General features: G+C 39.2%; 2 protein-coding genes across 3 annotated transcripts in view; one reads left to right on the top strand and one right to left on the bottom strand.

The window, feature by feature from the left end:
* The window catches only part of acsf2 (acyl-CoA synthetase family member 2), a 60,086-nt gene extending 46,844 nt beyond the window's left edge, over positions 1–13,242 (top strand). For both annotated transcript variants that reach the window (XM_038735120.1, XM_038735118.1), the window contains exons 3-16: positions 61–189; positions 2,184–2,237; positions 2,312–2,430; positions 3,072–3,234; positions 3,915–4,010; positions 4,279–4,430; positions 7,136–7,227; positions 7,421–7,497; positions 9,549–9,656; positions 9,993–10,144; positions 10,898–11,039; positions 11,998–12,108; positions 12,232–12,300; positions 12,824–13,242. In XM_038735120.1, the coding sequence (XP_038591048.1) occupies positions 61–189; positions 2,184–2,237; positions 2,312–2,430; positions 3,072–3,234; positions 3,915–4,010; positions 4,279–4,430; positions 7,136–7,227; positions 7,421–7,497; positions 9,549–9,656; positions 9,993–10,144; positions 10,898–11,039; positions 11,998–12,108; positions 12,232–12,300; positions 12,824–12,886 (1,527 nt within the window). In that variant the 3' untranslated portion in view covers positions 12,887–13,242. The remainder of the gene's footprint in view (positions 1–60; positions 190–2,183; positions 2,238–2,311; positions 2,431–3,071; positions 3,235–3,914; positions 4,011–4,278; positions 4,431–7,135; positions 7,228–7,420; positions 7,498–9,548; positions 9,657–9,992; positions 10,145–10,897; positions 11,040–11,997; positions 12,109–12,231; positions 12,301–12,823) is intronic.
* A 415-nt stretch (positions 13,243–13,657) lies between these two features.
* Positions 13,658–17,018, bottom strand: armc7 (armadillo repeat containing 7). The gene is made up of 3 exons (XM_038735128.1): positions 16,793–17,018; positions 15,254–15,397; positions 13,658–15,179 (listed from the first exon to the last, which is right to left on the bottom strand). The coding sequence occupies exons 1-3, from the start codon at positions 16,878–16,880 to the stop codon at positions 14,836–14,838; spliced, it is 576 nt and encodes a 191-aa protein (XP_038591056.1). The 5' UTR covers positions 16,881–17,018; the 3' UTR covers positions 13,658–14,835.
* Between the last annotated feature and the right edge of the window lie 447 nt (positions 17,019–17,465).

The raw sequence follows: 17,465 nt of genomic DNA, 5'->3' as shown, positions 1-17,465 counted from the left end.
AAAGATGGGAATTTTAGAATCTAGAAGAAAAACCTGTTCACTTCTCCGTAATGTCTACAGGTGGATCAAGCTGCAGCCGGGCTGCTGGCGCTTGGACTGCAGAAAGGAGACAGGCTGGGCATGTGGGGACCCAACACTTATGAATGGATCCTGTTCCAGTTTGCAACAGCCAAAGCTGGCGTTATATTGGTGAGTCGTAGCTACAGCACAGTGTGCAGTATACACAGCACTGACAAAAACACTGTTAGAGAAACGCTGCCTGTACTCTCAAGCTCACAACTTTAATAATCCCACAGGAGGCAATTAGTTAAGAGCAGCTGCACACAAGCCACATATACACCATGGAGAAGAATAAATAAATAATCAAAAAATACATTTTATGCATTTAAAAGTCTAATTGCAGAAGGGATAGAATAATTAAGAGGGGTGGTTAGTTTAAAGCAGGTAAAGCATAACGACCTCCTGATGGCAACAGAAAATTCACTATGAAGAAGACGATCTGAAGGAGACAAAATGCTCGCTGCTTTACAGCTATTTTTCCTGTCTATCCCCTGTATAAAAATTTACATTTACATCACATTTACTCATTTGGCAGACGCTTTTATCCAAAGCGACTTACATTTGAGGAACAACATACAAGCATCAATACAGTAAGAGATCTACAGCTGAAAACACATACTAGTAAGAGCACTAATAAATACTAGTAAGCGCTAATAGCACATGTCGCATCAATGGGGTAACATAAGCTTGTATTATGGAGTTCAGGTAGATGGTGCAGACCCAGTAGTCACTCTGTATGCAGCATTAGTGACTTGAATTTAATTCGGGAGGCCACGGGGAGCCAGTGGAGGTCACTGAGTAATGAAGGGACATGAGTCCTTTTGGGCTGATCAAAAACCAGGCGCTTCTGCGTTCTGAACCATTTGTAGGGGTTACACCGCACAAGCTAAAAGAGCATTGCAATAGTCGAGGCGAGAGATAACCATGGCCTGTACCAGAAGCTGCGTGGCGTAATGAGTGAGGTAGGGCCGGATTTTCCTTATACTGTATAGAGTAAAGCGGCACGACCGAGAGACAGCAGCAACATGGTCTGAAAAGGACAGCTGGTCATCAATCATGACACCCAAGTTTCTCACCACCCTGGTTGGAGTGATGGTTGAGGAGTCAATTTGTAGTTTGATGTTATGGTGGATAGATCGCTTGGCTAGAATGACCAAGAGTTCAGTCTTAAAGAGGTTTAGTTGAAGGTGGCGAGCCTTCATCCATGCAGGTATGTCCGAGAGACAGTCTGTGATCCAAACCGAGACGGTGGGGTTGTCTGGCGGGAAGGATAGGTCGAGTATCGTCTGCGTAGCAGTGATAAGAGAAGCCGTGCAGAGCGAATGATCGGCCCCAGTGAGGTGGTGTAAACTGAGAAGAGAAGTGGCCCTAGCACTGAGCCTTGGGGGCCCCCTGTGGAGAGGCAGTGGGAGGAGGATAATTGTCCTTGCCACAAAAAATTGTAGGAACTCCCCGAAAGGAAGGATTCGAACCACAGGAGTGCTTTACCCGTGATGCTCATTGCTGAGAGTGCGGATAGGAGGATCATGTGATTGACTGTGTCAAAGGCAGCTGATAGGTCAAGCAGGAAAAGAACCGAAGGTTGGGCTGGAGCTTTAGCTGACCTTAGGGCTTCTGTTACAGACAGAAGAGCCGTTTCAGTATAGAGTTAAAACCAGACTGATATGGATCTAGGAGGTCATTCGGTGAGAGGATTCTGAGACCTGTTGGAAGACTGCCCGTTCAATAGATTTGGATAAATATGGTAGAAGTGAAACTGGCCGATAGTTTTCAACTTGAGTTGGGTTGAGGGAGAGCTTTTTGAGGGGGGCAATGAATCCTTTACTTTTTATTCAAGGCCTTTTTGGGTTCTTTAGTAACCCATGGTTTATTAGATAAGATAATTATCTTGTGGGAACAAGTTATTATCCTATGCACACAAAAAACAACATAATCTTATGGGACTTCAGGGGCTCTGAACTAACATGTACTTAATGACAATCAATCAATCAAAATACCAGCACAAAGTGAAGGACAAACAAGGCTGTGGGCACCTTTAAATTAAATCATATTGGTGAAAACAGACATTCTCAGGGAAAAAGCAGTTTGTTCTTTATGCACATTTTGGTTGTTCCACCCAACAGGTGTCTGTGAACCCAGCATACCAACTGCAGGAGGTGGAGTTTGCGTTGCGGAAGGTGGGTGACTTTTAATTCCCTCTTATTACAGTTGTGACACGCGGAGACTGAATCCTCTGCTCCTCTTTTCACAGGTTGGGTGTAAAGCTATAGTGTGCCCTACGCAGTTTAAGACTCAGAAGTACTGCGACATGCTGAGGCAGATCTGTCCAGAGATCGAGTCGTCGGCCCCAGGAGACATCAAGAGTGCCAGGTACAGCTGCATGAGGTTCACCTGTTAATGTCACTGGTCCTAACTCTTCAGCAGTCTCTCTGTTTAAGTTATGGATCATTGCAAAACATACAGCTGTGGCAAATGTTTTATTTCTAGAAGATGCCAAACTCAGATTCTAGAGTTGTTTTTGGGAATTTGGGGGTTCAAACAGCCTGAGAAGAGATTAAATTCTACAGTAGCTCTATGTTTATATATATATAATCTTCGGCTCTCAATACAGTAAAGCCTGCTGTCGGTCAACAAGCAAAATATTCACGCAGATCCACTAACCATTTTATAATGACATTTTGCTGCTTTATGCTGGGGTAAATGGGCCTTTAATACTTTTTAAAATATTTCAGGTGGTGATGTGTGCAAAGCTTATTTGACGGGATGATACCACGCAGGGGGAATTTAAAACCCCTGACCTCAGTATGTGAAATATTCTAGCTACCTCGGTTTTTTCTACATGCACAGAAAGATTCATGTCAGCAGGCTAAACAGGATACATGGATTTAACAGTAACACGCTACTTTATCACAGAGAGAGACACAGTCGAAGCTGCCTAATTTCAATTTAAAATAAATAAACTCCTCAAAAGCATGACCCACATTCTGTTGTTTGTTTGTTTTTCTCCTCAGACTCCCAGACCTCCGCTCTGTGATTGTTCTGGATAGCCGACAACCAGGAATGCTTCATTTTGATGACATGATGCAGGCAGGGAGCAGCCAGTACATGCAGCAGCTTCAGGATCTGCAGAAGAAGCTCTCCTTTGATGACCCGATAAACATCCAGTTCACTTCGGTATTTGTTGCATGTCTTAAAGGTTTTCTTCCTTTCTAGCTGGATGTCCAGTTTTTTCCAACGGCATCTTCCTGCAAAAATTAAGGGTGTCGCCAGGAGTCACTAGTAAGGTTCCTTTCCATGAATTTGTCAGACACGTCCTTTAACAGTCTGAGCCTGTAAGCAGCAAAAATAAGCAATAAGCTTTTTGTGGACGCTATTTTAACGGGTGCAATTGCCCTAAAGGAATACGTTGCAGCCCATTTGTTGATTGATCCACAGAAAATAACATGAATAACATGAATGCTAAACATCTGAATATCTTTGAGTTTTTATAAATTGGTCAGACAAAACAAGCAATTCAATGATGTCATCTTGGGCTTTTCACACATCAAAACACAAGAAATCACAAGAAGTATACCTTCTGCACACATATCCTATTATGTTTACTTTTCCTATTTACAGAACACAAACGTTTGGTTAAAATGATTTCATCTTACATGACAGCTAACATTTACAAAGTAGTTCTCTTTCTCTAGCTGTATTTACAGAGACAGGACAACTGTTTATAAGTTCATCGACTGTTTGCTTCAACAGTTTTAGAGAGCAATAAAGAATAACCCTGACATACTGTATCCTGACATACTGTATGTCATGTAATGGCTTTCTAAATATTCAGTAATTTATTTCTCTGTTACCAGGGCACAACTGGGGCTCCAAAGGGTGCCACCTTGTCTCATCACAACATGATCAACAATGCCTACTTTGTCGGCAAAAGAGTGGGATACACCTGGAGGGTAAGTCTTTACTCTACTTAAAAGTACTGAAAGATGGAGTAACACCCTGTTGTTTTTAGTGTTTTAATGGGATTTATTGATAATAAGAAAAACATAGAATAACTTGAGCCTTATCAATTAAATACATCTGTATTATTACAACCTTCCTCTCCCCTGTGAAGACTTTCCACGCGGCTGCAGACAGCTGGTCCCTTTCAGACACAAGTGCATTAGTTCAATCCAACGGTTGATAATTGTGACCTTTTTATCTTCTGATTTTGTCCCACAGCCTCACACTCGTGTCTGTCTACCCGTGCCTCTGTACCACTGCTTTGGCTCTGTGGCCGGCGGGCTCTGTATGGCCGTGCATGGCGTCTCCCTGGTCTTTCCCTCTGCTGGGTACAATGGAAAGGCCAACATAGCAGCACTGGAGAGTGAAAGGTAATGTGAGAAATCCTTGGCCAGGTCCATACATTTGGTCTCAAACTTAAAAATAAAGTGAAACAAACGACTTGTGCGCAGACCTCTCTTAAATCTACACAAGTTTCATTGGTGGTTCCAAATGGTAGGGAGAGGTAACAGAAAGCTGCTTGAGCTTCAATACCCTGTAACAAAGGATTAGGAGAACATACTTTATAACAAGAAGGCAAGAAGGTTAGAGAAATCACACTGCTTGTGTGTGTGTGTGTCAGAGTTCGGAGGTTCAAACTTTGCATGTAGTTTTATGGTGTAAGTCTGCAGAATCTGGTAAAACTTCAGCTTCGAGTCCTCTGATCAGATGACATTTCCAGAGTGGGATCAGGGCCTGTATTTATCAAGCTCTGCAAGTTCTGCATAACTGCTAAGAATTGACTTAAGAGTAAAAAAAATCTTGGCTCAAAGCTGTGCTTAAAAGTTAGTTATCAAGCATCATAGTCCTAATTTAAGTAAAGTGTCGGACTAAATCTCAAGTGTCAGTCTTAGTCCTGATTCACGGCACTTTGCTGTGCTGCAAACGGGATTTTGGAAGACGACATAAACAAGGCCCAATCACTGAATAGATTTCCTTATTTAAGAATATTCTCAGATAAATTCACATTGAGTGGTTTGACAATAAAGAATAAAGAGAATTCATTATAATATACAAATTGGAAATGAACGATAAGAAATAGTTGATCTTTATATGAGTGCCATCGATTGCGCCTACTACTCCTGGGAAGCCGGCTATTTGCATGAATTGTGTTGTTTCTGTGGGATTACGTGGGGCGTTGCTGGGGCGTAGATGAAACGCGTGACAGTGAGTGAAGCTGTTTGTGCCGAAATAGTTTCTATGACAATTCGGCTTATTAATGGTTGTGATGGCCCTAAATCACCGCACGTCTCTGTCTCCACAGCGCCATCACAAGTCCCTACTGGCAACTCCTAACCACTTAAGAGACCTCTAAAGCTGTCTTAAATAACTTGGAGAGTAAGAGTGATTCTTAGCTTTAAGACATTTGGTAACGTACTTTTATACTTATGTTTGAAAGTAGGAGTAAATTTCAAAAAGAGTCTTTATTCTTTTACAAGACAGAAACCTGAGTTACATCTTGGCAGGCTCAGATAAACTACAGTGAACACCATCTTTTATAACCCTTGGTCTCTCACACCTAAGGCGTGCATCTTATCCACTGCTCCATCAGCACACCCTTTTTAAACTGGTATTTTTAACCCACACTGAGCTCATTCAGGTGAGTAAACTAATCATGACTCCCCTTCTGCACCTGGACTCAGCAAAGCAAATAAAATCCTCATGCAGACAGAGTTGTATAAACCCTAAACATATTAAAACATGTATATATATATATATTGTTCCATAAAGCATATAGTAACTTCATCTTATAGCTAAAAACAGTAAAATATTAAATATTACACAACAAAGGTTTTAAGTTATCAAATAAATGCAATGATTTTTGAGGGACACACAAGGGTTAGATACGTTGATTGGATACCAATGTACCATAATAGAAATATTATTTCTAAAAAACATATAAAACTATATAAACTATATGTTTTCTTGTTTCTTTTTCTTCTTAAGACAAACAACTGGTACTTATTTTTTAGTGCTTACTTTTTACCCCTGCAATTAAAAGGATCATTTGCTTAAGTGTCTGAATATATATCTGCCTCAACAGACTCATATTTTAGGTTCAAGGTTCTAGCTTCGCAGGGAAAGTGGTTTTATAGGGGTGGTATAGTAATTATGTTTTTCTAGCAATAAGCTGTATAATTAACTTTTCATGCAGCCAGGTTTGGTGCTGATGCCGAAGACATGACGAGATGTTCCCTGAGTTGTACAAATAATTGGTCATCTTGTACAGGATGTTGAAGAACACGCACCACCTAGCTCATCTTTCAAGAAAATGCTCTCTCAAAGACCAGAGTTCGATTCCCCGCTGTGACACATCCACCACTGTGTCCCTGTGCAAGCTGCACATGCTGATGCTGGCGTGCCGGTGTGGAATCTCTGCATGAAAGCGATTGTGTTTCGTATTATGAGTAGAAGCTAGCACATGTACGAGCACACGCCTGGTTGCAATCTTAGAACCGCACTGCTAGTGGCCGCTGAAAACCACATAATGCCCCTTTAACCGCTACTTTGTTCCGGAGACTTGCAACCTCTGCCGTAACTTGCTTTGGATAAATCTAAATAAGTAAATGTAATATACTTCAAAAAAGGTCAAATTTTCCACATAACTCTCTGCTTCACACGGGAACATTCAGGTGTAAATGCAATCCAATGCTTCAACTTCCCTTTCTAAAATCACCACCTGATGCTCTGATGCAGATGAGCTGTAGGTTCATATTTAGTGAACAGACATGAAAGTGGTATTTCAAAATAAAGTATGATGTTTTACAGCATGTTGTAAGGACTTCAAAAGAAACTATTCAAAGGCACATTACATAGACGGTCTCCTAATCAACAGAGAAAGTTATTTATTTTTTGCAAAGTCGTCTAGTGTTAATATTTACTTTTGAATTTAACAGCTTTTATTTTCTCATAGAAACTTCTGAATTGAAAAATACTGACATACTTTTAAAAGAAATTTATGCACAGTTTAGCTAAATTTTTGCAGGTTTATTTTGGCAATTTATCAGTGAAGATTCCTGTTTGTTGTCTCTCACAGGTGCACCTTCATTTACGGCACCCCGACCATGTATGTTGATATGATTAACCAGCCGGACTTGGCAAAATACGACTTGTCCTCCGTTGAGGCAGGTGAGGAAAAAGACTGAGAAGATGGTAGCAGCACACACATTCGCTATTGTGTATATTCTTTTGTTTTTCAACAAAACAAGTGCCCATTCTGATGACCTAATGCCTTTTTCCTACTGATATTATAGATTTGTCTGAGAATATTTTTATAAACTGTTGATTTCACAGGTTTCATGCATTTGTTTCTGTATTGTAGGCCTCATGGCTGGTTCCCCTTGTCCTCCAGAACTTGTGAAGAATATCATTTCTGTAATGGGCGTAGCGGGAATAACAGTGAGTGTTTTTTACAGATATAACTTAAGTATTGTTGTTTTTAAATTATTATTGTAGATAGTAAAGAATCACATTTATCTCAACAATTAACTTTACAAAATGAAACAATTATGCAATTCAGCTTTCACACACTAGGGGGAGACAAATCCTTGGAAATCCATTAGATTTAGATAGGCTACAATACATGTTGTATTTTAGACAAAAAGAAGGCTTCATTTTGTAAAAGCTTTATTGGATGTGAGCGAAGTTACCACCTCCAAAAGTCCGGAAAATGAGAAGATACTAAATATACATAAGATATGCATAAAGTCAACACTTTTCAGTAACAATCCTAGTTGGCAAGAAATGCTTTATGAAATGCCAGTTTAAATTTTAAGTGTTGAAGAAAATGTTTAGTATGTTACAAATAATTTGCATGTAGTAAAGAAACAATGACCCTATGTAGCGTATTAATCTTTTTATACTTTTTATTGTCTTTTTGAATTCTAAGTTGGTTTTGGAGTGGCCGAGAGTTGCGTTGTTTTTCACGTCTCACTTCATAACCGCAGAACTCTCCGTTTTCCCTCCAGTTTTAACACCAGACCATCACAAGAGAGATGAGATTTTGGATTTAAATGGAGGCCACAATGAGGAACAAACAATTTAAAATCATTTAAAACAGGGTAAAGCAGCAAATTCTCACATGTGAGAAGCTGAAACCAGCTAATTCTTGGCATTCCTGCTTGAAAGGTACATAAAACAATTATGTGATTATCAAAATAGTTGCTTATTGATTAATCGACTTATTTGAGCTCCAACCACCACTGTATTGAGGTTAACCTCAATAAAGGTCATTATTGGACAAATAACCAAAACCATCTTCATGACTGTACAACAAAATGATTTTGTAATTTGGGTAAATATGCCATTTAAAAAACTTTGAATGGCAAATATTTTATATTCACGACAGTCTGATCTAAACACTAGAGATACATGTGCACAGTCACAACAGGAAGCAGGATCTCATAAACCAACCACTGCATGCTGCAAGGACGATTCAGAAACACAATTTAAGTCAATTAATATCTTCTCCTCCCTGATTTTCCAAGTAAAGTTCTCACCGCGTCCTTCTCTAAAATGCCCTGCAGGTCCTATTTGTCCAACAGTCTTTAAGCTTTTCCCTCTGATTGAATCTTCACCTGTGAGCACCACAGTATATTTTATCTTTCTGTCTCTTTTCTCCTCAGAAAGTTATATTTATGACCTTGCATCTTGCTGACTGGAAAATCTGAATCAGCAAAGTAACTCCAGCTATCAGATAAATGTAGTAAAGGAAAAGGTTCTGAAATGTCGTGAACAAATAAATATTTCTGTTTTGGGAGACTTTATACTCGATGTCGAGTATAAAGTATAGTCGATGGTCAGAAATTCAATCAGCAACTGTTCTGATACATTGATTAACTGTGATTTTTCAAGCAATAATGGCAAATATTTGGAGGTTTCAGCTTCGCCAAAATCAGTATTTTCTACTTTTTTCAGTTTTATATCACTGTAAATTAAATATCTTTGCGTTTTGGACTGCTATTCAGAGAAAACATTTCAAGACGTCACCATGGGCCCCTGGAACTTGAGACGTTTATCACAAATTTTTTAGACTTTAAAATTAAAAATAATGAATAAAAAAAAACATGTTAGTATTTTTGTGGAGCTCCTGTTTCCAGAAAAGCATGATAATAATAACAATAACACATAATTAATTAATCTATTAGGTATTAATTTTTGTTATTAAGTGTCTTAGTATTGATCATTTATTAATAATCAGTTAACTTTGCTCACAAAGACATGGAGGCCACCACATTCATTTATATACTGGATTGTAATTAGTGATGCATTAATGTACACATTACTTTAACACTGCTGCTGGCAAAAATGGAGCTTATTCTAATTTATTTATATACTGATGGCCAGCGTACCTGTAATAATACATTATGTATTAGAAGTTGATATATTTTGTACTAATAATCTGAACATCCCTCTCTCTGCTCATAACATGCTGTTTATGTGTTTGACAGATTATATACGGCACCACAGAGAACAGCCCCGTGACGTTCTGTGCGTCCCCGACAGACAACCTGGAGAGGAAGTCGGAGACCATCGGCTTCATCATGGACCACTTAGAGGTACTTCAACATTAATTAAGACATTTCATTAAGATATGGTTTAACATCACCATCTTTAGTACAGTATTTTTTTAATAAACAAATCTTAATGGCACTGGAGTCTGATATGGAAATATGGCTGAAATTAATATAAAGTACTTTTTCAAAATTACTTTATAAATTCAGTGGCTATGTTATTAGGTCTTCATTTATTTTTAAATATGTCAAATGTATATATTGAAACAGAAATTTAATTATTGTTCAGCCCTGAACAGAATTATATGTTTTACAAAACACTGATTTTGTTTAGTTAATCATCTTTGTGTCATTTTAAAATATGAATCGACTGCTCCACAGGCTAAAATAGTGAACCCTACAACAGGGGAAGTGCTCCCTCTGGGGATGATGGGGGAGATCATGATCAGAGGCTACTGTGTGATGTTGGAGTACTGGGGGGATCCGGCCAAAACACAAGAGTGCATCACTAAAGAAGGCTGGTACAAAACTGGGTGAGTGGCCTGCTAGTATGTACGCCGCACAAAGCATTACATATTGTGATCCTGAACTTTGAACTCAAAGGTTAAGTGTGTAAGTTTTAGGGACATCTAGTGGTGATGGTTGTGAATTGCAACGGATTGCTCACCCTCCACACCCCCTATGTCTTTTTAAATTTTCTTTTCTTTTTTGACATACAATAGAAACACAAAGTAGTACTTGTAGCCATAATTTTACCCTGTTATTTATCAAATTACACAATAGTTACACAGCCTACAAACAAATATGTTTTATTCTTAATGCAAATTCTGAAAGTAAGCATTTTTGGTCACTTGATAGGCACACTCTCTTGTTAGCGTAACGCCAATAGCAGTAAAAATAAATACATTTTTTTTCCACCAAGGCAGTAAAATGTGACGTTTAGCTGGCTGGTCTGAACTTCCATGCTCTACAGTTTTATTGCGAATAATATTTATCAGCTGTTTGTGTCGTGAACTTAACACACATTTCTGTCCACGTAGCAAAGCCATAACACACACACAGCACTGGAGAATAACTAGGCCTACATGAAATTACAATCCAACCAACATTACATACATATACTACCAGGGCTGTAAAAGTTTAGTGGGGTGATCGGAGCTACTGTAGAAACATGGCGACCTCCATGTGAGAGGACCCGCAGTTATGTACAGGAAACACAGTTAACAAAATTATTTTTTATTATTATTACAGTTGCCGATGTTCAAGTGTTTTCCTGTTTCCCGCAGAGACATTGGCAGCATTGATGCGTACGGCTACTGCCGAATCGAGGGCAGGATTAAAGACATGATCATCAGAGGTGGAGAGAACGTTTACCCGGCTGAGATTGAACAGTTCCTGCACACACACCCCAAAGTCATGGAGGCACAGGTGAGCCGACTTGCAGCATATGCTGGCTGAAGAATGGGATGCCATCTCACAGCGGTGCGTGACCAGCACGAGGAAGAGGTGCCAGGCTGTTGCAGCGGTGTTCTTCCGCACGCTACTGACACTCATGTTTGAATGAATGAATAAATTGTTTCTTGAGACTTCAAACATCCAATCCACCAAACACCACCAAATAAGAGTCAAGAGCCAAGAAAAGCTGTTTGGCATTGTTACAACAAAGAAAAACTCTACCAGACATAAATTCCCTTACTTTTTGTGCGTAGTTTGGTTTTGAGCCCTTCATGTAACTGAAATACAGGATTTGTATTTATTGGAAATGGACCATTCAGTCAAATAGTAGAAAACCTTTTGAAATGAGCAATATTTGCATATTGACAGATTTTTTTCAATGAGGGAGATTTTGAGATGTATGTGTTGCATCAAACAATACATTAAATTAGGGCTGGGCGATGGGGCCAAAAATGTTATCACGATCAAAAACAAATATACCGTTCGATATTGATAATTATCTCGATAGATGTCAAATAATTATTTCTTTCAAGTTTAAAGGCTGATTTTTGCTCCTGAGTAAAAATTTAAGAAACCAAATGGTTAATTGTGTGGTTAAACTTTTCTTTATGGTCAGAATGTCACAAACAGTGGATCACTTCACAAATCTGAGGTAGAACCTTCAAAACAATTATGATAAATATGATTAGTAAATATTTTTTCAGTCCCTTTTCCTCAGCAAAATAAATATCTTAATAGAAAAATGAAAATTAAAAATTTATTCAAATTAAATAAATCAACATTTATTGACGATATATTGAACATTTGTTATATTGTTATTGAGGAAAATTATATTTTGATAATTATCATTATTGTTTGATTGCCCAGCCCTACGTTAAATCCAGTGAGGCTACTTTTTTGCTGCAGAGCAACAGGTCTTTGTATTTGTCAGGTGGTGGGAGTCGAGGATGTCCGTATGGGTGAAGAGGTCTGCGCCTGTATCAAACTGGTAGACGGGCAGGACTGCACTGCAGAAGAAATCAAGGCTTACTGCAAGGGGCAGGTGAGGCACAATTCTCTTTTTGACATTAAAATAATGAGCATGGAATTATTTTGAACTTCATCTTCCTGTCAAACAGTTTGAACGACTCTGCTCAGTGTCTCCCTCTTCATCTGCTCCTTTCAGATCGCTCACTTCAAGATTCCTCGCTACGTACTTTTTGTCACCAGCTACCCGCTCACTGTTACCGGAAAGGTAATTTCCCAAATCCTGGTGTTTTCAGCAGAGCTCATGTTCCTATAAATGACAGACAAATAAGGTTTATTTACCAAAGTCATTAAGACGGCATGCGTGCAGACTAAACTAACAGATCTACAGTTAATAGCTGCTGTAACAGCCTGTGATAAATTACAACACAGGTTTAGATAAAAAGATTGACACTACCTTTATGTCTGTAGAGGAAATATGAAGCTACAGCTACCAGCATATTATCTTAGCTTAGCATGCAAGACTGAAATTGTGGGTGAACAGCTCTGCTCTGTTCATTAATCAACACATCGCATAATCTGTACAAAAAAAAAACAAAAACAAAAAAAAACAGTACCCTGTCTCACAGCATTCACTGTCATATAGTTCAACCCTAACATAATATTTTTAGTTTCAGAACAGCTGTTCATTCTCAAAAGTCTTGATTGCTAAATTGTTATGTCTAGTTGCCGTTTTCTTCAGTACAAGTCACAACAGAGAAACAACTTTCTGTTTTTCTTTCTCTTCTCAGATCCAGAAACACAAACTACGCGATGTTGCTGAGAAGCAGCTGGGACTGAAGAAGGGAAAATGAGAAGGCTTGCTCGTGTACGGAGAGAATTCAATGACTGTTTATCGTGTGCCACAAACACCAATGGAGATTACATTACCCAGATATCAGAACATCTTAAAACTTAAGAGTGAGTCGATGTGTGATCACTGGGTATGAAGCCACATGCTGAGCCAAATGTTTGAGTTTATCCTCCTGTAACCAACAGTTAAAGGCATATTGTAAATTTTTCTTACTGTCAACAAATCCTCCAAAAAGACACCGTTGCACTTAATGACATGTTCCTTCATTACCATGAAACCACTACCATCAATTACTAGAGCTGCAATGACTAATCGAATAATTGATTATTTGTCAGCTATTAAATTAATTGGCAACTATTTTCATTAATCCGTTTGTGTCATTTTGTTTTAAGGAAAATTATTTGATTTCAGCTTCTTCAATGTTTTCTGGTTTCTTTAATCCTCTAGGACAGTAAACTAAATAATCTTTGGGTTGTGAACATTTGAGGACGTCATCTTGGTCTTTGGGAGACACTGATCAACATTTGTCACCATTTTGTAGAGCAAGCAAAATAATCGATAGTTGCAGCTCTACTAAAACTACAATCACTATATTTTTAAGTAAGTAAATGAGCCTGTGACAACTATTTTTAAGATTTATATCTTCACTAGGCACCAGTGGGTTTGGAGTAGAGAGTCACACATAGGGTAGGGAAATTGGAAAAGTATTGTTGGTTTTGGTCTTTTTATGGGATTTGTCTATGAAATAAAGAACAACACCAGCCTCAACCTACTGCTTAATAATATAGATAATAGAAACTTGAACCCAAAAGATGCAGAACGATCCGTAACTAAGCGGCTGTCTCGTTGAGCCACTGTACAGTAAACTGATGGTCAGTCTTGTTATAGATGTTGAACCACTCAGGTTCACTCATTCCTTTTTTACATCAACTTGAAATAAATATTTTACCACATTATTAAAACCAGGCATGGGTGTTTCTCTTATTACGGGAAGAATGAAGGTATTTTTATTGATCTCGGCGGCAGGTGCACGCCTCTTAAGCCCTTGGAATGCCATTCAGAAACACACACTTCCACACACACCGACTGAAAATGAGAACTTTGTAGAGTTTAAAATGAGCGAGTGTCACAGACACTGAAAGCTGTAAAGAATTTCCTCTGGAGTCAGCTACATGTGCATGTGTCCAACTGACGCTGGGCTGCAGGATCAGATGTCGTCTTCTGTCTAGACCTGAAGGCCCAGAAATAGCTCTTAAGAGCCCAGAAGAAAACAAACAGGGCCCCTGGCTCTTACGGAGGAAACTCGAGGTTTATTTAGGATTTTTTATTTTACATATTTGGGGTTTGGATTAATGTTTCAGGACATGGGAGTTTTATAGAGTGCAGGAGTCAAACAGTTGGCTTTGACATGCTCCAGCATCTTCACCAGGCTTTAGGAAATCACTTCAAAAGGCAAAGGAATGAACACTTCTTGTTGAATGTGAAATCTTAATTCTGCTGTGATATTTTAGAGAATAAAAATATCACTTCCAACCTTGTGGCAACATTTTGCATTTGTCCCTTTCCTGTTTCATCATGACAATGCCCCCGTGCTCAGATCCAGCTCCATAAAGAAACGGTTTTCACAGTTTAGTGTGGAAGAACTTGACTGGCCTGCACAGAGCTCAACCCGATCAAACACCTTTAGAATGAAGTGAAACACCGACTGTGAGGGTTGGACCTCACTAATGTGGCTAAAAGGGAGCAAATCCCTGCAGCCAGGTTCAACATCTGGTGGAAAGACTGAAACAAGAAGAGTTGAGGCTCTTATTGCAGCAGATTAACGGCCAAGGTTGTGGAGTGTGGTGTTCAACAATATCATATATTGTTGGTCGTATAGTGTTAAATATTTCTAAATATGTCTCTCTCATAGAGAGAAAACTTATCTCACATGGACACCTCAGCTGTAACTTAGTCCTCGGGCAGCGGGATACCGACTGCGGTCTGCTGTCCCTGCATCTGCTGCTCCGCTCGGGCCACCTGCTCCTCGGTGCAGTAGTCCTGCAGGAACACAGCGGCCAGGTTGCGCAGGCGGGGGCTCTCAGAGAGGGAGAAGCGCAGCATGCACTGCACTATGGCCGGGTCAGTGATCGCAGAGCGCGATGAGGTCGTTGTGAGGTTCATTAGTATAGTGATGGCTGACAGGACGGTCTCTTCCCTCCGGCTTGACAGACAGTTTGTGACTAAACTGATCCCGCTGCTCTGTAGGATGTTGTCTCTGCATTCAGGGTCCATACTCAGGTTACACAGCCCCCCTGAGAACAATTATGTTTTTAGATTAGGAGACAGCATTTGATGTAAAAACAATGGTTGTTGGTGTGATACTCACCCATCCCAAACTCCACAAAGTTCTCATTCTCCTCAGTGAGCATGTCCAAGAAGAGGTCGGTCACTTGCAGCTCCCTCAGATACTCCATGTTCTTTGGGTCGTACGCAAAGTTGGCCAGGTTAGCCAGCACCTGCTCCTTTGCCTCTGGTGTAGTGAAATGAGGTGTGTAGGCAACATAAAAATGGAATTAATTATGTAACATTTGAATATCAACTTATAACAAACATGTTGGTATCAATATATGTTGGCCGATATGTAACAAGCGGCTGCAGAACAGAAATGCAAAAGACATGTTTGAGGTCATTTAGATACAGAGACCATTACATATTTTGTCCACCAGAGAGCACTGACTCTGAAAAATACTTATTTTTCAGCTGCAAAAAAAAACAATTTGTTGTGTTTATTTATGCTGTGTGTGTACCGTTAAAGAGCATTAACAATTTTTTTAACACGTCGATAATGGTAACTGGTATATGGTCAAAATCAGTGTAAACAAATATGTTATGAAAACAAACTGAAAGTCTCTTGTTAACATGCTTCACGGTTCCCCATTGTAAAATTATTATTAAAATGTTTTTTTCTATTGTATCGTTTCATGTATTGCACTATAGTGGCCGACCGATATGGGGTTTTCCATGGCTGATTTACAGAGCAGGATATAAAATGGCAATATCAAAACAAAGAAAACTGATGTGTAATTCCATTATTCATGCAGAGTACAATTTAATATACATGTTATCTGAGCCAGTAATCTGTTGTTTTAGATTGAATTTCTATTAATTATTGTAGATTTCAGAACGCGACTGCGGTTTAAGGGAGAGCGGGGTACAGTTTGTCAAAAGTGACTTCATGCAACTGCATTATTCTCTATAGCAACCATATGTATTTAACGCTAGCCAGTAGGGCTGGGCAATAAAACAATAAATATATAAATTGTATAAATTTCAACAAATGTTGGATTTATTTCATTTGAATCCTAATATTTTTTTGATATCGAACGATATGAAATATTTTATCGTGATAAAAATGTTGCCACATCGCCCTACTAGCCAGTACTGGTGTGAGATTAGATTAGCTGTCCTTTAGGATCATATATCGGCCTTGTGAGTGCAGATATCGGTCGATGCACATTTTATATCGGCCTGATTAATCGGTCTGTCTCTACTGCACTATGTGCCCCCCCCCCCCACACACTAAATCACGTGAAGGCCCTCTTAACAGTTTTTAAGAAAGCTGCTGGTAAATAAAACCCACTTTAAATGAACAAACCTGTCACCTTTAAACAGCCTCTCCTTCAGGAACGAATGCATAATTGAAATAAAACTGTTAAGTCTATTAATTAAGTAATAGAGGTAACTTATAATCAATCACACATGAACTTGAGTCTGACGTTAGTGTTTAAATACATTACAAACCCTTGGATGTTCGTGTTGATTATATTCTGGGTGAAAATGCAACACTATCTTAAGACACTCCGGGTTTGTTTCAGGGACTGTGTTTATTTAGGGAACTGGATCAAAACAAACTAACTGGACCCACCTTCGCTGTCGGTGTCCTGAAATTCAGTGACCAGAGTTTGTAGATATTCAAACCGGTCAGAGCCCTCAGACGAGCTTTTCCTCCACATCTTTACTGTTAACTCTGAATATATTTAAAATAAACGACGATTAAACAAACAAAACAAACCGAAGCTGCTTCTGCAAACACCTTCCGTCGCTGAAATGTGTCCGTGCAGCGGCGCTGTAAGAGCGTTGAGGTTCCGCCTAAACATTATCGGTTTTTAAAATAACTTGTACTTTTACATCACTGCAAATCTGCAAGACATATGTGTACATATTTAAGCATCATACGTGTTCAACGTGAGCGGTTAAAATTCTACCACAATGTTTTTTGGGGTGATTTTGGTACATCTTGGGAAACGGAAGTCGTGGTGCGTGAGTAACAGCACGACAAGAAGAAGGAGGTGTGTAACGATTATCTAATGGTCGCGTTAAAGGTCAGATAGAAAACCAATGTAGCTACCTTTCTGTTTATATTCCTTCCTGCAGCCACCGGACTGGACTGCAGCTACCGTCATAATGAAGCAACACCAGCTGTCCGCTGCAAAACGTCGCACGAAACCAATCTTGTTTGGGACACTCGTTGTCGGACTGGCCACTGTTTTCTTCAACAGGTGAGTTATTTATTGCATGTTGTGTATGTTTGCTTGCTT

This window comes from Micropterus salmoides, unplaced genomic scaffold, assembly GCF_014851395.1.
Source record: "Micropterus salmoides isolate LMB-PRFRI ecotype aquatic unplaced genomic scaffold, ASM1485139v1 Ms_hic_scaffold_21, whole genome shotgun sequence".
Classification (NCBI taxonomy): Eukaryota; Metazoa; Chordata; class Actinopteri; order Centrarchiformes; family Centrarchidae; genus Micropterus; species Micropterus salmoides.
This window is presented reverse-complemented; position numbering and strand designations above follow the sequence as displayed.